The sequence below is a fragment of the Fopius arisanus genome, unplaced genomic scaffold (genome assembly GCF_000806365.1).
Source record: "Fopius arisanus strain USDA-PBARC FA_bdor unplaced genomic scaffold, ASM80636v1 scaffold00127, whole genome shotgun sequence".
NCBI lineage: Eukaryota > Metazoa > Arthropoda > Insecta > Hymenoptera > Braconidae > Fopius > Fopius arisanus.
In genome coordinates this window covers 80,410-100,370 of record NW_011887866.1, presented here as the reverse complement: position 1 = coordinate 100,370, position 19,961 = coordinate 80,410, and the positions used below count along the sequence as shown (strand labels likewise).

General features: G+C 42.5%; 5 protein-coding genes across 9 annotated transcripts; 2 read left to right on the top strand and 3 right to left on the bottom strand.

Moving 5' to 3' along the window:
• The first annotated feature begins 3 nt into the window (after nt 1–3).
• Nucleotides 4–2,823, top strand: mol (dual oxidase maturation factor 1 mol). 2 transcript variants are annotated; one of them, XM_011313676.1, is made up of 7 exons: nt 4–499; nt 604–847; nt 1,112–1,169; nt 1,254–1,388; nt 1,510–1,735; nt 1,829–2,239; nt 2,560–2,823. In XM_011313676.1, the coding sequence occupies exons 2-7, from the start codon at nt 683–685 to the stop codon at nt 2,711–2,713; spliced, it is 1,149 nt and encodes a 382-aa protein (XP_011311978.1). In that variant the 5' UTR covers nt 4–499; nt 604–682; the 3' UTR covers nt 2,714–2,823. The 2 variants fall into 2 exon arrangements, with proteins under 2 accessions (XP_011311978.1, XP_011311977.1); XM_011313675.1 differs by having other exon boundaries at nt 5–847.
• On the bottom strand, nt 2,742–9,618 carry Duox (dual oxidase). Its single transcript, XM_011313677.1, has 13 exons — nt 9,351–9,618; nt 8,594–8,674; nt 8,351–8,512; nt 7,882–8,277; nt 6,625–7,676; nt 5,507–6,295; nt 5,242–5,445; nt 4,826–5,138; nt 4,392–4,766; nt 4,042–4,259; nt 3,394–3,855; nt 3,152–3,307; nt 2,742–3,090 (listed from the first exon to the last, which is right to left on the bottom strand). The coding sequence occupies exons 1-13, from the start codon at nt 9,418–9,420 to the stop codon at nt 2,833–2,835; spliced, it is 4,536 nt and encodes a 1,511-aa protein (XP_011311979.1). The 5' UTR covers nt 9,421–9,618; the 3' UTR covers nt 2,742–2,832.
• A 630-nt stretch (nt 9,619–10,248) lies between these two features.
• Nucleotides 10,249–13,109, bottom strand: LOC105271870 (MIF4G domain-containing protein). 4 transcript variants are annotated; one of them, XM_011313673.1, is made up of 9 exons: nt 13,020–13,109; nt 12,629–12,710; nt 12,262–12,358; nt 12,020–12,200; nt 11,691–11,937; nt 11,448–11,566; nt 11,243–11,386; nt 10,929–11,057; nt 10,249–10,868 (listed from the first exon to the last, which is right to left on the bottom strand). In XM_011313673.1, exons 2-9 carry the CDS (start codon nt 12,708–12,710, stop codon nt 10,638–10,640), a joined length of 1,230 nt encoding a protein of 409 aa, XP_011311975.1. In that variant the 5' UTR covers nt 13,020–13,109; the 3' UTR covers nt 10,249–10,637. The 4 variants fall into 4 exon arrangements, with proteins under 4 accessions (XP_011311975.1, XP_011311973.1, XP_011311972.1 ...); XM_011313671.1 differs by having other exon boundaries at nt 12,629–12,740; nt 12,825–13,107; XM_011313670.1 differs by having other exon boundaries at nt 12,825–13,107.
• A 555-nt stretch (nt 13,110–13,664) lies between these two features.
• On the top strand, nt 13,665–17,323 carry Hyccin (PI4KA lipid kinase complex subunit hyccin). Its single transcript, XM_011313669.1, has 8 exons — nt 13,665–14,016; nt 14,072–14,262; nt 14,342–14,476; nt 14,658–14,783; nt 14,848–15,065; nt 15,163–15,437; nt 15,514–15,630; nt 16,523–17,323. Exons 2-8 carry the CDS (start codon nt 14,113–14,115, stop codon nt 16,990–16,992), a joined length of 1,491 nt encoding a protein of 496 aa, XP_011311971.1. The 5' UTR covers nt 13,665–14,016; nt 14,072–14,112; the 3' UTR covers nt 16,993–17,323.
• A 462-nt stretch (nt 17,324–17,785) lies between these two features.
• Nucleotides 17,786–19,416, bottom strand: LOC105271867 (kinetochore protein Nuf2). Its single transcript, XM_011313668.1, has 2 exons — nt 19,152–19,416; nt 17,786–19,030 (listed from the first exon to the last, which is right to left on the bottom strand). The coding sequence occupies exons 1-2, from the start codon at nt 19,311–19,313 to the stop codon at nt 17,903–17,905; spliced, it is 1,290 nt and encodes a 429-aa protein (XP_011311970.1). The 5' UTR covers nt 19,314–19,416; the 3' UTR covers nt 17,786–17,902.
• Nucleotides 19,417–19,961: the final 545 nt, after the last annotated feature.

The window sequence follows — 19,961 nt, the reverse complement described above, 5'->3', positions numbered from 1 at the left end:
ATGCTGCCACCGATGACCTAAAAAGTTTGAATGGTTATTAGATCTGAACATTTATTTCGGTAGCAGTAGACAAAAGCAATTGGAGCGGAAAATCAATTTTCCGTTCAATTAGTTTGAAAAGGAAAAACATTGCGTCTCGATTGTGGCGGATTCCCGTGGATAGACCACCAGTGATGGGATAATCGCGGAAATGCGGGGAAATGCATTTGAAAAATAAATCTCGAATGAAGGATTCGAGCCGAGGGACTTCTCACGTATTCCCCGAGGCCACCACGAAATCGGCAACCATCGGCTGGCATCGGCAGAGGCCACTTTCCACTCGGATACCTGTTAACCCACTTGAATCAGTCTCTGAACTACTTTGGAGAAAGGATCATCTGTTTTTTCTTCTTCTTGCCGATTTCATCCGCTGGATCCCCGATTTTTTTTTCCTCCACTGGGATAAAAGTAGAACGTCGATCGTCATTGAAGCCTCATCCCCCGATGATGACGTCTGGAGGTGAAAAATTGGTGTTTAAATCGTATCCGGATGCGAGGAGAGACTGCCGATTTCTCTGACTCGCTCCTTCTCGCATTGACTCTCATTGATCACGTACTGTCCAGGTGATTTTAATAGTGAGTGTTTATCATGGGAATTGAGAGAGTGACACTTGGATAATCTGCTCGGAACAATTGATTGAAAATGAAAGGGTGGTTCGATGCGTTCAGAAATGATGGGGGCCCCACACTCTACAGCTACAGCAATCGGACACCTGTCACTGGGGATATTCACCTGATAACTATATTCATTGTCTTCTGCACGATATTCGCTGCCTTCCTCATCATATTCCCCGGGATACGGAAAGAGGCAAGTGCTAAATATTATTCACACTGAAAAAATATTCACGCCCATTTTCCCTGGTGAATTGATTTTCAGGGATATCTCCGAATCTACAGCACCTAGTGAAATCATCTTGGGAATCTTTTTTTGCGAATCTCAATTTTCTCTGGAAAAATGATCCTGAATAAATTGCGCTATCTCGCTCAGATTCGGAGATATTCCTCGCGAGAGTCACCGCGGCGAATGAAATCGGTTAATCGCTTGACTGCTGGATTAATTGAATTTTTTTAGAGAGTCACGACGTTTTTCACGGTGACCCTGAGTCTCTTCGTGGGGGCCAGCATCCAAGGTCAGTGTGAAAAAAAAAAAAAATTCCCACCAACGAGTTAAAAAGTAATTAACAAAGAATGAACGAGTAATTAATCGTTTGCAGTTGCCCAATACGGCTCGACTTGGCACACGACCTCGTCCCAAATCGTCAGCAGTTATAGCGTCTTCTCCAGGCACCGGACACACGCTGAAATCGGTGGTTTCATCGGTCTCATGCACATCAACATCACGTACAGATGTCAGTGGAATTTAAAAAAAAATAATCTTTAACTCATCGATGGCTCATCTTGATTGTTTAATTTTAATTGGCATGACTGAAGGTTTTTTAAAAATAATTTTAATTGTCGGTTGGTGAGCAGTGCTGGGAAATGACGAGGGTAACCTGGAGGGAGAGGACGTGGAGTTTAACGAGAGATTCTGGTGGAGGAGCCCCACAGAGATGAGTGAGGCCTTCAAATTGTCTCTCCATCGGGGAATGCCATTTCCCATTATTTCCCTGGCTGAGTATTTCAGTCTTCACCAGGAGGGATTCTCCTGGGGTACACGGTACCGAGAGGCTGGACACTGGGCCTCCATTATACTCTGGTAATTGACAATTGATCTCCTCGATTGATAGATCAATGTGTATTGATTAAAAATATTGAATTCAGTCTGAATTATGGAATTTTTTAACCGAAGGACGAGTTTCGCTGCCTGGATTCTAACGAATCTCCTCCTCGTGGTGGTCCCCAGGTATGGGGCATACGGTATGATTTTCACAGGGAGTCTGATGCTCCTGACGAGTCTCACGTACTGGTCCCTGTTACCCTGCGACCCCCTCGTCGCTCACATCGACGGCTCCATCCTCGTCTTCAACTTCGGCTGGAATTATTGGCTACTACTCGTGGCCGGGGCTGGCTGCGTCCTGGGGGGCACTGTCATTGCCATAATTGACTTGATATTCCCTCATCAGTTCTCAACAATTCTCGAGGTTGATTACGATACACCGTACGACAGGCACGTAATCATCGAGGAGAGTTTCGACACGAGAAATGTTGGAAATAAATTACCCAAGATCGATGACGACCTCGATGAGAGGATCATCATGAGGTAATTGAATATCTCGGGTTACTGTCATTTTAATACTCGCTACTTAGCTCTTTAATATTGAATATTTCGATTGATTACGAAGAGATTCTCCTCATAGATGAAATATAAATATAAATATTCAGGAAGAGAAAAAATATGGGAATGTTCGAAGAAATATTTTCTCTCTGCCTCCAGGGGATGATTTAGGATTTTTCGGGGAAGACATTGTCTTTTTGGATAATTCAATTCGATTTAATTCGATCTAATTAATTTTTTTAATCAATAAATTGTTGATTTTTGTTAATATGAAATATTTTTTTTTTTTTAAATAAATTTTCCAGTAAAATGGGAAAGATGGTGAGTAGCCAGTCGAGCAGTCGAGGTATTGTGAACCAGGGCTATGAGGCCCCAGACTACCATCGAGACGCCGACGCCTCGACGATGATGAACCACTGGGCGTATCCCTTCCCCCCAGTCACCCGCAGGATCGACTGACATTCCAACACAGTCCTCCAATAAAATAAATTCATTCCATACCAAATATCGTATAAAATCTATTTAAAGAGGTTTATATACAATTTTTAAATAAATTTTTATCAATTCGATGACTCGTTTCACCCAAAATTTTCAAAGTGATGGATGAAATATGGCAGCTTCCGGCCCTTGTTCACCTGATCGCAGGCCGACATGACGCTTTTGGTCAGAGGTCGAGGGCCACAGCTGAAGACACCTATTTTGCTGACATAGCTGTGCTTCTTCTGGACGAATTTCAAAAAGGACGTCATGTCAGGACGACCGAAATGATTTATCGCTTTCAGACCTGTGAATATACTCTTCTTCGATAGCCTTTGGAAGTGATTCTCACAGATGTACTGAAATAACAGATAATTACTCCCAAATAATACGATTTTAACAAAAGACTGGAGAACTCACGAGCATTGTGGTGCGAAGATCGAATTTATGGAAGAATTGGGTGATGAAGATGTGGATTTCGAGAACATCCGTCACATCCTTCCTCTCCACGTCCCTGAGAACGTCGATGAACCACTCGAAGTGCTTGTGGGATGGACAGATCCACAAAAAATAAACCTGTAATCATCAGAGTAGAGTGAATCACTAAAAAATTTCAACATCTCCGATCTGTTTTCCTGTTTTATTCAATTTTTTTAGCAGACCTTTTTGCAGGCGACCCCTGAATACCGATTCGTGGAGGTCCCAAAGACCAGATCATTGAGCATCGAAGCATAGGGTGTGACCCCTATACCTCCACCCACCATAACTGCCACCTCGAACTTGTACCAGTCCTGATTACCCCCACCAAAAGGTCCCTCGATCCTGATTTTAGGGTGATCATGCTCAGGACTGTAATTGCAGGGATCAAAGTAATTACGGAGCTTCCACGTCCAGGGGCCCTGGGCCTTGATGTGACAGGATAAAAAATTCTCATGGGGTGCTGATGTCAGTGTGAACGAGTGAAATTCATTGGACTTGAAAGCGGTGCACGCCAGCCTGATCCACTGCCCTGAGAGATACTTAAGATTCGGTGGGCGGTAGAATTTTATTTTTATCACGTCTGAAGGGAGAAGTTCCGTTTCTATTATGTCCAGCGCCATGTACTTCGTTCTCAGGCTAACGACCTGAAAAAGAAAAAAAAAAAACTGGTTTGAGATTTTCCCAGACACGAATTCCATTCGCATGACGTCATAATTCCCCGTTTTTCGATTTATTCAATACCGAAGCGATGGCGTCAAATAAATTCTTTAGATAGAATCATTAATTAAATTCATGGATTCAATCGAAGGAATTCCGGGAAATTTTCTCACTTTATCTAGAGAGTAGATGATCGCGGGCCCAATGAAGAATATCCAAAATCTCGGTTCTCCGGTGAGCCTGGCTAGTCCATGAATCAGACAGAGGGCATAGAGCACGATGTAGAGACTGTGAGTTGACCAGAAAAATTTATAGGCCTTCTGCCTGATCGTAGGGTGCGCGAAGACGAAGATTATCGTCATGACGATGACGAGGAGAATTCCCGTGACACCTGCAATCACGAAATTTTTTATCTCATTCATTATAATTTTCTAATTAATTTTCCCCCAAATTGATTTTCATTTTATCGATGAATTAATCAATTGATTACTCAATTAATTAATCAATTAATTAATTGGGGTACCTGTAACGGTCTGGAATAGCCAGAAGGAAATAGTGAGCCTGGCATCACTTGGAAAACTCATTTCACTGGTTAAACAGCGTAGATGTGAGACAGGTTGAGTGGACACATGATAAAAATTCACCATGTGCCCAAGGCTGTGAAGAACGGAGAAAAATAATGCAGTGCACGCAACGATCTTGTGAAACTGAATGTGTGAGTCCAGGGGGATGTACTGTTGAATTGAGAATTCCTTGAGTTTCGTCAGTAAATTCCTGGACATGGTGAGGAGGAGGAGACTGTAGCAGAAGGACAGAGCAGCTGCTGAGCCCCGAGTTATGGCTATTCCCACACCCATAATGTGACGGAGATCTATGTGCTCAGTCATGAAGGAATAATCTGTGGGGAAAATGTTAAATCACCCTGGAGAATTTTCGGATTAATATTTGTCGCCTTACGGATAAATCTCTCGACGAAGAGGGCGATGGTGATGACGTAGAATAGAAACAAGTAGAATATATTCTGCCTGTTCTCCTCCAGGAACGTGGAGATGCCGTTCCACTGCCTCCGTGACCAACTCTTGGTCGCCTCTGGGGGCAGTTGCTCGATGTGAAATGTCGTCATACGTGCGACATTTGTCGATGTGTCGAGGAAATTCTGCTTTGCACCCTTGCAGTCCAAACCGATTGCCACGAAGTCACCCTTGTACTCATTCATCATCAGCTTGAAATCGTTGTACGTCAGGTAATCCTTGCGCTCCAATCCTGCGTCCTGGAGCAGCGAGAGTTCATTGATAAATTCTTGGAAAAAAATCCAGGAACCTCGTCACTCTTCTCATCACTGGCAAATTAATGTTTATCGAGGGAGTAATTACCTGGAACATTCCGTCAATTAGTTCGGTTACGTGATCGTCGGAAAGTGATGTAGTCCTCGCTATTTCCACGAGTGAACGCAGCATTTCCGAGAGCTCCTCTTTGTCGATTACTCCATTGCTGTCCTTATCGCACATGTCAAAGATTATTCGTAATTTGTCCTCGGTTTTACCCCGGGAGAATAATAATACTGTATCCAAAAATTCCTGAAGGACAAATAAATTATCATTTGCTCATTGAAATTCAAATAAATATTGAAAGATGTACCTGAAATGAAATCCTCCCATCTCCATCCTTATCAACAATATTAAACATCTTCTTAACAAAAACAGCATCTGGCCTCATCCCCAGGGCACTGGCAAATTCCCTCTTGGACAGTGAAGTCCTCATGACAGTGACAACTTCACCCCCATCGCTCTCCTCGGATCTCCTCCGTCGTCTCTCACCAGGTCTCAATCCAAAGGTCAGGGTGTACGCCTCCCTGAAGAATTGCTCCAATTTTTTTTGCCTCCTCTCCTTGGTCTCCGCCTTGGCGATCATTATATCACGATTAGTCTGAACCATCGACAAGTGTTTTTTATGAGACGTGAGAAATGTCTCCAATTTAGCGATAAACTTGGCACGAGAGCTGAGAGAATCTAGCTCAAGGACGAGATCGTAATCACGTGGAATTCTCAGGAGAATCATTGCCTTTCCATCATCGTCCTCCTGTGACTCCTCGACGGCGACGACCTTCACCCCCGCGAAGTCAAAGGTACGGAGATTTTCACCCTTTCTGTCGACGATGTGGAGTGCAGCCTCTGGACCGAATTTCAATTTCACCAGGCGTTTATGATTAGCATGCAACCACTCTCGCACAATCATCTTGTCGACGGATATCCTCCCTTGAGGATTTGACGTAACACCACCGCTCCTTTTTTTAATCGCCTCTTGAACGATTTTTAAACGCCTCCGTCGACGATTCTGCAGTTTGACGAGGCCATAACCAGCACCCGCGCATAAAATCGGTATAAAACCGAGACAGACACAGGCGTATATATAAGCCAACTCACTTCCCTGTGGATTAATAATTACCATTCCTTTTATTACCATTTATTATCATTTTTTTTTTTTTTCGACATTTCCAATCGCTGTAATGAGTGCGTCAATGACAATGGACGAGAAATAATTATTCGGCAGTAAATTGATAAACCGGTTCTAACCGATTTTTACTATTTCCCCAGTTTTTTATAAAAAATCTCGAGATCTAGCGATCCAACCAGAAATATTGTGAGAACCTTTTTTGTCGAGCTTGCCGAGATCTACAAAGGAGGCTATCACAAAAAATTCGGTATGTCGTCGAGCACTCGGAGATATTAATGATTAAGTAATTGTTATATTTCTACCTCGAAGTAGTCGTATCTCCTGAGAGGTACGCAGGCGTCGAGCATCTCCCCGGTGAGCTGGTGAGGCTGGGGACAAGGATCACCATTCTTCCAGACGAAGAGATTCCTCTGAATTGCCGTTTGCCGGATCGTCGTGGAATTCGTGATGACGTCCCACAATTTCACTCTCCGGATTTCCTCGATCTCACTCCTGGTGAATATCCCGTTGTCTGCGTTCTCGAACCAAAATCGATCAGAGTCCCTCAGTCTGAGGAACTGTTCCTTGATAACTGCCGAGAAGAGTTCACCAGGTCCATCGGTCGACTCAAGCATTCCCCCGATGTAGACGTCGATGTTATCGAGATCGTTCGAGTGAATTTCCATGAGTTTCCTGAGGAGCTCTGGATTTTTGTTGAATAACTCTGGATTAATCTCGTTCCAGGTATTCCTCCTGGGGAGTTTGAAGTGCATTCTGGCGGTGTTGTAGTCCGGTAAACCATTGTCTCGACCCCTCATGATATTCAGGGCCCCCAGGTCGCGCCTCGAGAACTCCAGTGGACCGAACAAATTATTTCTTATGTCATTGCTCAGGAGATTGTCCTCTCTCTCCGCAATTTGCGATGCCATTCCCATCATCAGCTCCTCCACAGTTGAATTCGAGAGGACTTGATTGGAATTCCACCAGGTCGTGCATAACCTGATTGCAGATTTTCCACTACGAGTCTGACGATAATTGCATGACTCGTCACGCCTGTAGATACCTGGGGGTATCATCGTGTGACCGAATCGAAAGGCTGCACTCTGGAATATGTGGGATATCCCAGGATGAAGATCTGGCTTGTACCCAGAGTACTCTGGAAGCTCTTCACCGAGCAACTCCGGCAGGTACTCGTACATTATTATATTCTGAATCGTACCCACAACGATTCTTCGCGCTCTCTGAAAAATTTCCTCGTCCATCATCTCCGGATTCTGTTTTTTCACCCTCGAGGCGATGACGTTGTGCCACCGATAGAAGATTATACCGAACGCCAGGAGCGCCGGATGCTGATTCGATCGAGGATCTCCCAGCACTGAAATTCATTTCCACCCTTCACCAGTTATCCCGCAATATCTCGACACCCGCTGGAGATACCGATATTTTCATCAGAACCTTTTCTGTACCACAAAAATATCGGTATCTCCCTTAATTTCGCAATTATCTCCCTTATTCTACTTTATTATTTATTGAAGTATCAATTTTTTGCACCAGGTGCTTAATTTAGGGAATTGACGTACGGAAGAGTCTTTCGGGGCTGAGCATCGTCCTCATGACACTGGGGACAGCATCATTGAAGAGTGGAGCTCTCATGGTGTTCCTGATCGGTAGCTGTTTGATGGGCTCGATGAGGAAATTCCCGTTGACGAATGATCTCATGGCATTCGCCCAGGCCTCGCTGCTGGAGTAAACGAAACTTCCGTCGATCCAGCTGGTGACCTTGTTGAGTTGCTCTCGTGGACTGTTCGGACTGTGCCCCGTCTTCCTGTCGTAGTCTGCCCGTAGAAAGGGAATGTACTTGTTACCCTGACAATCCCTGTCAAACATCCCGTCACACCTCTCCACGTCGATCCGGTGCAGCTCCAGGGGACATCCACTCTCACTCGCCATCACTATTTCAGCGGTGACTAGTTGCCCTTTTTAATACCCCAAACCTTTATTTTTCTCATTCAATCCATTTAATCAATGAATTCTAATTAATTTAATTACCGAAGAAGGCGAAGAGAGCGGTTTTGTTCTTGACGGAGGCGATTCCATCAGCTCCACGCATGAAGAGGTCACTCAACTTCCTGGGGGATGCCCTGGACTGGCCTGCCATCATGTACACACCGTCGGAATAAGCAGCCGGCACTTTTCTTATCAATCTGCTCTCTGGGCAGAATAAAATTATCAAAATTCCAGTGGAGATAAAAATAAATAAATTTAAAAAATATAATTTTCTATTTTATATACCAACGGATCCCCAATCCGGATGCGCAAGATTGTTGTACCACCCATCGTACCTCTGCTTCTCGGTGTATCTCCCAAATCCATCTAAAATTCATCGCGCTATGAGAAATCAATCAACACTGAGATCTTAACTGTTAATTAACACGAGGAACTGCATTATCTCATTTTTTCAATCTCAAAAATTTCCATTTACGAATAATTTTGCAAATCATTTCAAAAATCCCTCAACGGCGATTTAATTAATTCAATATTTGCAATCACTCGCAATCACATGTGTATTTTCCATTATTCATTAATTCGTTCATTAATATTATTTATTATTAATTCCATTTGTTGGTTGAAAAGGATAAAAATTTATGGATTAATATTGATATTTTTTTAATACGACGAAGGGTAAGGTAATGGATAAAAGTGTCGATAGAACCGTCAGTGATTCACCGGATCATTGATTCCAAAGTGCCGAGATAATTATTACCCTGTCATGTTTAAATCATCCCATCATGTCCTTGCAATTTCACTCACGTGAGTAATGCAATCCATCGATCATTACCCAATAATCACTCTTCACAAAGAAATTGGAAGAAAAAATTCATTTCCTCGCGCTCGATCACCGGAATTCTCATTACGAGGGAAACTCGATATGTGAGCCACGAGTAGCTTTCACTCTCTCATAAGTTACGTTCCCCAGATTGTCAAATAAAATCATGTAAAAAAATTCCCACATCCCGAGAACCCCGACAATATTCCCTGGAGTACTCACCCCCGAATCCCGGTATCACCAGGAAAACCCACATTGCAGCACTAAAAAATTTCCACCGAAATTTCCACATCTCGTATGAATTTTTCCCAATGAATTTTTTATTCTCTCAATATTAACAACAAATTGTGCTCTTTCACTCCAGGCGCTACAGATTGTCTCCAGAATGCTCATAATTCAGGGGATACCAGGGTGCACCAGGAGGCAGGGGGAGTGATTTTTGACACGTTCACCAGCTCGACTATTGCTCGTGTGATCGTCTTGACTAACGTCTTTCGTTTGGATATATCCCAGGTGAGGCGGTAACGAAACCGTACGGTTGCGGGTTGGTGGGCCAAGAGCACAACCATTCCACCAACCTGCGAGGTGAAAGTCGTCGGCCTATTTTGCCCTCTCTTTTCCACCCACCAAGTGCAACGTCATCTCTCTCCATCCAACTTTTGCCTGGAGACGCAAGAAAACCCAGTGAGAACTCCTGGTCACCTCTGCCTACCTCTGTCTACCTCCACCTCACTCTATCTACTTTACCACTTATACATTTTTTTTTTAATACTGCAAACCCATTTGTTTGTTTATAAATTGAAAAAAAAAAAAACAATTTTCGCACTGAAAAGTGCAAATAATTCATTCGATCTGTTAAAATCACTGATTTTTTTAATTTACATAATTTTTTTATCAATAGATATTCCGCACCGCGCAATTTCCCACTCAAATTAATTACCGTTCCCCAATTATCTATTTTAATTAATCATTTTCCCGAAAAATCCCACGAGATTTTCGGATAGCGGAATGAATTCTAATTTACCGTTCAACTTTCGTCACAACGACCTGAAAAATAACGAGATCAAGGGCAATCCTAATTACCTCCACACCAAGGTCACACTTAACATTGTAAATCATCTTGATGTTCATTTTCTTTATTTTAAATAATTAAACAAGAGTTACATTGTGCAGGAGTGATCGTTAACTGAGGAAATGAAATATTAAAATTCATTCCCCTGGAGTTGCGTTTGCGATTTCTCTTGATAATTCGCGACTGCAGCTACTATTGATTTCGATGCTCGTGTGGAAGACCCCAAGGCTACCGGATGTTCGATCTAGCCTGATGAATCCTCTCACAGCCCATCGAATCCCTCATCTTCAGTCTCCCAGTCTTTGTCAATTTCGTTTATGTCGGATTTTTATTGCAGAACGCAAAAAAACATTTCGTTCTGGTCCTTTCAATTTTTTTTTTTTTTTTTTATTATCGAGATTAAGTCATCGTCGCCGAGGATGATCCAATGAAATTCCCTATGACTTCATTGTGCCAGGGTAATAATATACGAGTGCAGGTGCTGGTAGCTGCCAGTGTGCGGCATGCAGCTCGATTATCTGCAGGAGAATCTTCCTCACGGCCGGTTCACTGGAATTCTCATCGAGAAATGCATCCCTAACGCACGCCAAGAGCTGCTCCAGTTGCACTGGCAGTTCATTATCCAAATCCTTGCCGATGCACGTCACGATGAAGAACAGAGAATTCGTCTGGTACAAAAAAAATCTCCGAATTCACAAATTTCGGAAAAAAAAAAATTGAATCGTTACCTCAGGAAGAGAATTTATGAAGGACGGCTGGAGGCAATCTTGACAGCACTTCCACAGGAGCGTCAACAGGACTCGACCTGGGGGAACCCCTTCCTGTTGAGTCTTCAACTGCAGTTGACGTCTCTTCAGCTGTCAAAATCGGAATTACTATTTTTTGCCTACCAATTTATTTGAGAACTATTGATTTTATGAAAAAATATCAAAAAATCTTTTTTATCGGAAATTCAATGAGGCAGAATAAAAGTCTTTGGGATTTTCACGTGAAATCGGTAGTTTTCGGGGTAAATTTAATAGAGTGACTCGAAAATCGATACCTGACAGTACATTTCGTTCAGGAATGTCATGAACGCCGCGAATTTTTGGCACAGGGAACTGTCATCGATGGATCTGCTCTGATCTTGATACCACTGCTGGCACATATTGAGGAGAGACTCCAGAAAAGTTTCTTTCACTTCTTTCTGAGAAAACAACAGGTCCGCATAAATATTCAGATGATAATTATCCATGGAATATTCATACCTCTATTATTTTTATGCAGATCTTAGCTGCCGGCTCAGCATACCGTTTATTCTCGACGATTCTCCCCAGAATGTGCCTCACCAAGTCCATCAATGTACGAGAGTTTAAAATATTTGGATCTACTCCACAAAAAATCGGATTAATCGAAAAGAATATTTTTTCGGGGCTCGATTTGCACTTCGAAAATGGATGGAATGAAAATTATGATATTTAAGGTAGTTTCGGAGATATTCGTCGCTTTACCTTCAATCGCTTTGATCAAGACATCCTGGACCGGTATCGGAAATCTCCCCAGCTCCGCTACGTCCAGGATGTTGTTGGCTTTATAGGCAAGGACGTCTGAATTATTGAAGCTCTTGGAGCGCTTGAGAGCGTAAGACGACACAAACGACAACGACTTGGTTAATTTCGCTGGTTTTATTGAATTTCCGCTCGGTTTTGAATCGGCGATTGAATCCACAAAGTGGACTCGGCTGTTTTGCGGTCCAGACTGAAAATCATTTATCGGATTATACGTGGAAAAACTCCTCGCTAAATCTACAATTAATTGATAATTCGGAGAATTCAATTACGTGGAGAATATTTCCACTCGATGCCGAGGTATTCAGTGCATACGTCTGTTTCGTGGCCGGACTGTGGTGGTGGTAATTCAGCTGATGAGGCTGATGCTGCTGGTACGAGTGCCTGTGAACATTCCCACTGGACTTGCTGTGCTGGAGATAATAACTCGAGCGATTCTCATTATGATTGTGCCTGAAAAATCAAATTCAATCCCAAAAACTCCCATTCATTAATTGCCAATTTCAAAACTCACTTCAAATTATTATTGTGCATTTCGATCTGTTTCAGGGTGAACTCTTTGGCGTGAACGTTGAGCTGTGGATTCGCCGTGGTGACTTCTGATCTGCCTCCTGGAGCAATACATCCACCAAAAGGTCGAAGATAAAAAATCCATTCAAAAAATCGTTGCGTTTTCGTGAATTATCTCTGAATCCACGACAGACAGTGAAATTTTTATCACCACCTTTTTTGTAGCCCTCATTTTTCCCCGTAGAAGATGTTCCGGTAAAAATTTCATTATCTCTGTTAGATTCAGAGATATTGGGAGATGAGGGAATGTCACTTTTTTTTTTCTAAACTGAAACCGATTGAAATGATTTCAGGTAATGGCACAGGATTACCTGGTGGCCGGTAAATTTCGATGGTGGGTTTTCCTCGTTGAGCTAGACTGGCGGTGCGTTTGTCGACGACAGCATCCCTCATCTGTACCAATCACCATAAATTACCGAAAAACTTCAATTGAAAGCAGAGAGTGTGGTACACGTTAGAGAAAATCAGTCGGTGAATAAAAACCACTCAAACAATTACAATACTTACAGTGACAATTGCGCGACAAGACTCATGCTCACATTAATTCAACAATAAGTGTTTCACGGACAATTTACGGGGATAATGACGGTTTAGAAACATGTACAAACACCGAGTGGAGGGGATTTTATTTGTCCTAGCAGTTCATTCCAACGATTAAGACGAATAATTAATAATTTCAATCGAGTTTCGGGATTTTCTCACCCAAGATACATTGTACACGTTTTCTGCGTATTTCAATTCACATTGGGGGATCGAGGAGGGACGTACGATGACTAGGAACTAATAATAGCAAGCTGTCCCACTAGCAATGTGTGCTGTGTGCATGAAAAATATATTCAACTCCTTCAGTGGGCGAAAGCTGAACGGATGTTGCTTTCAATAAAAATATTTTAAATATGCATTTCCAAATTCGTCGCTACCCCACGTCCACTCATGAATTGATTACGGAATTGCCAATTCCCGGCGAACGAATTATTTGAGATATTTTGAATTTTCGTCAATTTAGAATTTCCATTTTTTACAATGTCTCAATCTGTCGAATTTTCTCCTCTCCTCCAGAAATTATGAATTTTTCAGAAAACAATGGCGAATGATTGAAAATCGTTTTTATCTGAGAACCAGAATTTTTTACGCGATCGATTCAAAATATCGATTATTGATTATAGATTCGATTTGTCATGAATTTAGACCGAATCATTTCGACTGCCAGTCATTATCTACCCACGCGCAATTAAACAGGTGTATTAATCGATCTAAAGGATTTGCGCAATTTACAATGTTCAAGGACACATGCCCTTCCCCCAGGTGAATTATTCCTTTCTACAATCAGAATTCTCCGTGACTTGACTGAATCAAGAATGCGGAAAAAGCAAACTCAAAAATTTCCAGATTTAAAAATTTCATATTTAAACAATCCGCCGGCGCTTGCGCAGATTAGAAAAAAAAACAGTGGATACAGCAGTTGCCTGCAGTCCTGATGCGTGGAAATAATCAGAAACGAACGTCTGGCGCCTCTCATTGACGTTCTGAACTCCACAACGCACACATCACACAATTCAGTCAATCCGGTCAATCCATTAGTCAATAAAAAAAATTGTCGTGTCAATTTGGAGGTGTTTTGTTGATGTAATCATCGACCGGAGGACGATGTTTCACGGAAATTCCACTCGTGAGCTTCACCCGATGAGATAAACCAGAAGTGAGTCATAAATATTAATTGCCCTAACACTCATGATTGATTTTGGGGTTTTAAGGTTTCAGATCATTCATCGGGGTATATCTGCTTAATTTCATCATGACTGAGAGTTTGATCAATGAGTGGCTCATTGATTGTGCTGATTATTCCACCAGTGAATTAACGAGCTTTGCCAGCACTCTGGCCCAGGACAGTGAAATTGTGAGGGCACTTTATGCTTTGCTCGAGGAGAGGAGCAAGTACAGCGAGGTTTCTGATTTTTTTTTTTCAATCCTCTGGGACCATTGTGACTTCTCTTTTAATTCACAATTTTTTATCTCGGCTTTAGCTGGTCGATACTGTATGCAATCAGCTCTTCGATTTTTATCGCTCCAGGGAGACCGAACTCCAGAGGTTCACTCTCCAGTTCGTACCCACTCTCATCTTTATTTATTTGAACTCCGTGGCACATGGCGATATTAAGGTATGGAATTATTCATCAATGGGTTATGTCCTAGTTATGTAAGTAGATGCATCATCCTGGTAATTATAGACCACAGGATGACACCAGTGAATTTGTAATTACGAGAGATCTAGAATTGACGGAAAAATGAAATTCGGAAAATTGTGAGTAAAACATTTTGATTTCGATATTATTTCTTCAGAATTGTCGCTCTGTCGAGACTCTTCTGATTGGTCTGTACAATCTGGAAGTGGTGGACAAATCTGGAGAACCTAAATCCGTCTCCTTCAGGCTTCCCTCCCTGGCGATGCTATCGATCTACCATGAGGTAATGAATTTTAATTATTTACTCCCTCTTTACCCTCTTCAATTAATTATTCTCCACGAAATAGCCCTCCAGCTTGGCACCAGCATCCCTCACAGAGAGTGCACTCCGTCGTTTCGAGGAATGCAATACAAAACTCGTCAGCTGGGGTCCACTCCAGCAGGTGGAGACCCTCAATGCCCAGAATCGCCTCAAGGTCATGACAGCACTGCTCTTCATCTACAATCAGCAACTGAGTTACATAAAAAAATCAGCACTTGAACAATTGTGCAAAGTCGCGACAAAGTGAGTGACAATAAAATTCTTGAAACTTCAAGAATTAGTCCTTACAAAAACGTCGTAAAATCGATAATTATATTTTCTAAATTCTCAATATTTTCAGACTCGTCACCCAGGGGTTCATGAAACCTGGCCATCACCAACGCTCGTCGTACAGTGAATCGAGCTTTGTTCCCCGTCTCCTCCCACGCATCCCTGTATCGAATCAATTTCTTTTGGAATTTTTGCATGGCATTTACTTCGCTATGTACAACGATTGTTGGTATGTGGGGTGTCAGGCTGTCGAAGACGTGCACAATCGAGCCTGTTACGATGCCTATCCCGATGTCATGCTAGTAACGAATGCTATAAGAAACTCCAGCAGCTCTGGACCATCGGGTAGGAGAAAATCTCTCCAATAATTCGATGTTTTCATTTCTGTATGAATTTTCCCAATGAATTTAATTATTTTCAGGACAACCTGGAGACAGTGCGATGGGTGCAGGAGTCGCCCTATCCCCAGCAACAGCCACCCCCACGATATCCAAATCCATGATCACCAACGCATCCTTCAGGACGAAGAAATTGCCAGGTAAACGGATTCTAGCCCCCGCAAACCCATCCCCCTTCCCCCAATTGTTGTTTTTTATATGGTAGAGGAATTGTCCTGGGGATTTGACGACTTGAATAGCTAAATTTTCTTCGGTGTAAACCTAAAATTTCGATTAGACGATCTCGACGTGAATTTATTCGAGCCAATTGAGCCAAAATCCACGGAGAATCACTCAGCACCACCTGTGCTACCAACAAAGCGTCGTGTATGGCTGAGAAAGCATCCTCCGAATTCCTTGGATGATGAGGAGAATCCCCAGAGGAGTGGACCATCCTCAGTTGATAATTCACGAAGGGAGAGTCTAGCTAGCAGTTGTGGCTCGCCAAATCGCAGCTCACCAAAAAAATCCAAGGATAAGAGACTCGACGAGGAAGTCCATCGACGAAGAAAAGACAAAAATGCATCACCAGGGGGTGAGAGTCGTCTCAGTGCTGGTGCTCGTCTCTACAGGGTACTCGAGGAGCAGGCGCTCGGCGAGAAGATAATAGCGTCTATGGAGACTTTGTATGTAGAATCAAAAAATAATCGAGCAAATTTGAGAACTTGCCAAAAATGCAACAGACAGTGTTGATAATTTTTTTTTTATAAAAACACTGATGTCCTCGATGGCCACTGCACTCGTTTTTATTTTGTGCACTTGATATCTTGGCTTCGCTGATGAATCGAGGACTCTGGAGTACCTGGTGACACCAAATGATGCGGGGAAACGAGAATTTTTCAAGTAAAAATTCATCAGCACGCTTTTTCACTTTTATTTATTTAAAAGGCGTATTCCTCGACGACGTATTACTCGCCAACCAGGACAACAGCTGCTTTCGAGGATTTTTCTCTGTCAATATAATTCACATATCATTTTATATTTTGCTTTCAGATGATATACCGATAATTGCGAAGGAAGAGGGTAGTGGGGATGCTAAAGCCAATCTAGTATCGATAACGGAGGAGGGAGAGGGTGATCCATCGAGGGCTGGATCGATTCGCCAGTCGACAGGAAAGAGTACCTCAAAAATCTCAAACTTCAGTTTGTCGAAGAAACCAAAGGACAAGGAGGGAAAATCGGCGAAAAATGGCTACGTTCAGGGATCTGAGAAGGAGAAAAAATCAGGGGGACAGATGTCCTCGAAGGAGAGCGTCAGAGGCAGTCGGGCGATGCTCAATAGCGAGGAGGTTGATGCAAATGGGGCTGTGGGTAGAAAGAAAAATGATAACGACGGTGGCACCAGTGCTGACCACGAGAAACACTTGTCAGCTGACGTTGAAACTTTAGAGCTGGAGCCTCAGATTGGCCACAGGCACGAGCCAGACAGTATCCCATCGTCTGTCCAAGTCAGTTCTGTTTGAAAACTTAATTATTATTTTTTTCATTCACTCGACATGTATTTTATTTATCGAGTCCCAGGGATCAATGACGTCGGAGGGAATTCATTGGATAACGTATCTGGATTTTTTAACTGTCTATGATATCACTGCCACCTGTATTAGAAGTCCTGATTTTAGAACATTCTTGAGACAGGGGAAAAAACATTTCAGATCAGTTTTTTATCGTGTTTTCTACGTTCAATGATTTTTTTTTTTTATTATTGGCTCGGATTTTTTTAGAGATAAAACTCATTGAATTGTTGAAACTGTGCACTTGACTCCGGTTATTAATGTATATATTCAGATTTGGGGGGGGGGGAGAGTTTACCTTGAATTGTTAAATGTTGTAAATTTTTTTCGAATAGTTTATGAAGACGAGAGGGATTAGTCACTAGATAGTTATGCCTTTAACGAACTGTTGAGCCTGTTCATATTATGTAAATACGTCAAGTTAACCCATGTACCAATTACTCTTCAAAATCAAATCGTCTCCACTTAATTTTAACTATCAAAGTTGGCCTTTCAGTGTTCTAGAATCGATGTAACCTTTCAAATATGTATATATTAAATTTTCACTCTGTGAGAGTCGACACGAAAGTCAGAGGCGTACTTAAATCCCCAAGAGTCACATATTTTTCTTATTTACCAATTATATCAGCTGTTTCTCTGGCTCCAACGATAAATCCGACACATTATCACATTAATGATTTGAAAAATAATTCAAGCCCAAACGTTCAATCCATCGAATTAACGTGGAATATTTCAATATTTCAAATATTGTGAAAAATAAAGATTTATTGGGAGATATTAAATTGTATCTACTGAGTATCACGAGATCAATAAAGAATAATTAACTCGTACTGATTTCATAAATTCATTAGAAAAACATCGATCAATCCATTCCATTAGGCGCACCACCGTGGAGCCTCTGGATCTTCGCCATCTCCGAGTCGTGTAGCTCCTGGGTGTGCCTAAGAAAATCCCTAGTCTCCACTTCAATCTCCTGAATCTGCTCTCGAATTTTCGCTGTCTGCGACCCCAACTCTGTGCACCGAATCTCCAAAGTCTCTTTCTTCCTTTCCAAAAGTTTCTTCTCCCCATCGGCCTCAACAAAAGTTTTTTTGATCTTCTGGATTCTCTCCTGGCACAGTTTTTCAGTCTCCTGGATAGCTCCAGCGATCACCTGGGGCTCCTGACTCTCCATATTCTCCACAAGACTAATCGTCCTGGCAGCCTCGTCGACCTCTTCCTTCAGTCTCTCCCCTTCCTTCTTAATCCCCTTGAGCTTCTTCTGGTCCTCTATCAACTCCCCTAATTTTCCCTGCTCCTTCTTGATGAGATTCAGGGCAGTCTCGAAGGTCTGGAGGAGCGTCCTCTTGTGGAGGATCGCACCCTGGATATTATCCCTCTTCTCCTCCTGATTTTTCCTCGCCTCGGTGAGATCTCGCAACTGAGTCCTGAATTTTTCAGGGGATCTCACAACTTTACCATTGAGCTCGTCATCGATGTCCTGGTACTTCTGGAGCTCTGCCCTCTGTCCCTGATTTCTCGCTACCCTCTGGGCCTTCACTGCGTCCCTCTCCTTGAGGATTTTATCGTCGATTGCAATTTTTGCTCTGTTCCCGGAAATTTTCGATTCCCACTCGATTATCTCCTGCTCTATTTTTTTTATTTCCATTTTCTTCTGGGCTCTCAGCAATGCCTGTTCGTTCATCCTCTCCATGGCATCTTGTTTCTGGGCCCTCAGGCTCTGGATCTTCTCTGCCCTTGACAGCACCTCGTCGATCCTCTCCTGCATATGGGATTTTTTGTTGTTCGCGTACAGGAGAAAATTGCCAAGGAATCGCAGCTGCTTCTTCGCCCTGATGTGTCGGGGTGACGTGATGTCTGTTATCTGAAAGTCTCTCATGAATATCTCACGACCTACTACTGCTGCTGCCTCTCGCAGATTCAGGATCGACGCGATGTACGCGTTCTCAGGATTTGTCACCTCCAGGGCATTCCTCTGGCTTGGTGTCAGCTAAAACGACATAACAACTCAAGAATTTGAGTTTTTCAAGGACAATGGATAATTTTTTATTATCTCCCTTCATCAATTAACAATTAATTAACCCCAAATTAATTCTGTAGATTTAGCTTACTCTCTTGATAGTGGCAGTATCAATATGACAGTTATCAAAAAACGCAGATATCACATCAATAATAAATTCCTCAGTGGGATTCCTGATGAGCTCCGCCGAGGACGGAAGCTCCACCTGCTCCAGGAGCGTCTGCATGGCCTCGATGGTGTCCTGATTATCCATAACTCCACCACAAGAAAATCCAAAGAAATCTTTCAAAATCCACCGGCTACTCTCGACTGTTGTAACTTAATACAAGATGTCTTCCCTTTCCGTTGAAAATTCAAATAGTTCCCTCCCCTCCAACCGATGATGCCCGACGACGAACGACCCCAAAGAGATTGACTGAAGTAGAGGTGTAGTACCGCACCCCAAAAGAGGGAGAGCGCCACACGCAATGCGGGGGTGTTTTTTTTTTTTAACCAAGTTTTTATTGCAATGCTGGGGTGTCCATCGAGTTGACGGGGTGAATTTTATTGTCTGCGGTATGAATGCTTTTTGTTTTTCATTTGTTTAACTGGAATTTAGCCGACTGTAGCTCGTACAGAAGGGGGAAACCACATCTTGTGGAATTTCAATGGAAAAAATTATTCAATATGTTGAAGATATACCACTAATGAGTTTATAGTTTTAAATGAGCGCGTTGTCCTAGAGGTAACGTGCTCGACTGGCACGCCGGCGGCCCGGGTTCAATCCCGGGATCATTCATTTTTTTTTTTTTCCAAATAATTCCAATTTTTTTTTTTGTTAATGGCAAATCAATCAAAATATCGTTTAAAAACTGAATATTTGAAAATCGAGAAGATATCCAGTGAAATTGAAAAATTAGCA

Bases quoted from the DNA above. Each gene is read 5' to 3' on its own strand.
- mol (XM_011313676.1), top strand. From the start codon at position 683: ATGAAAGGGTGGTTCGATGCGTTCAGAAATGATGGGGGCCCCACACTC. The intron at 1,170-1,253 runs GTCAGTGTGAAA...AATCGTTTGCAG, and splicing joins CGTGGGGGCCAGCATCCAAG to TTGCCCAATACGGCTCGACT. The intron at 1,736-1,828 runs GTAATTGACAAT...TTTTAACCGAAG, and splicing joins TGGGCCTCCATTATACTCTG to GACGAGTTTCGCTGCCTGGA.
- Duox (XM_011313677.1), bottom strand. From the start codon at position 9,420: ATGTGGAAATTTCGGTGGAAATTTTTTAGTGCTGCAATGTGGGTTTTC. The intron at 8,675-9,350 runs GTGAGTACTCCA...GATGAATTTTAG, and splicing joins GGTGATACCGGGATTCGGGG to ATGGATTTGGGAGATACACC. The intron at 3,856-4,041 runs GTGAGAAAATTT...TTTCTTTTTCAG, and splicing joins TCATCTACTCTCTAGATAAA to GTCGTTAGCCTGAGAACGAA.
- LOC105271867 (XM_011313668.1), bottom strand. From the start codon at position 19,313: ATGGATAATCAGGACACCATCGAGGCCATGCAGACGCTCCTGGAGCAG. The intron at 19,031-19,151 runs GTAAGCTAAATC...ATGTCGTTTTAG, and splicing joins ATACTGCCACTATCAAGAGA to CTGACACCAAGCCAGAGGAA.
- LOC105271870 (XM_011313673.1), bottom strand. From the start codon at position 12,710: ATGAGGGATGCTGTCGTCGACAAACGCACCGCCAGTCTAGCTCAACGA. The intron at 11,567-11,690 runs GTAAAGCGACGA...TTTGTGGAGTAG, and splicing joins CTTGATCAAAGCGATTGAAG to ATCCAAATATTTTAAACTCT. The intron at 10,869-10,928 runs GTAACGATTCAA...TTTTTGTACCAG, and splicing joins TCATAAATTCTCTTCCTGAG to ACGAATTCTCTGTTCTTCAT.
- Hyccin (XM_011313669.1), top strand. From the start codon at position 14,113: ATGACTGAGAGTTTGATCAATGAGTGGCTCATTGATTGTGCTGATTAT. The intron at 14,263-14,341 runs GTTTCTGATTTT...TCTCGGCTTTAG, and splicing joins AGAGGAGCAAGTACAGCGAG to CTGGTCGATACTGTATGCAA. The intron at 15,066-15,162 runs GTGAGTGACAAT...CAATATTTTCAG, and splicing joins TTGTGCAAAGTCGCGACAAA to ACTCGTCACCCAGGGGTTCA.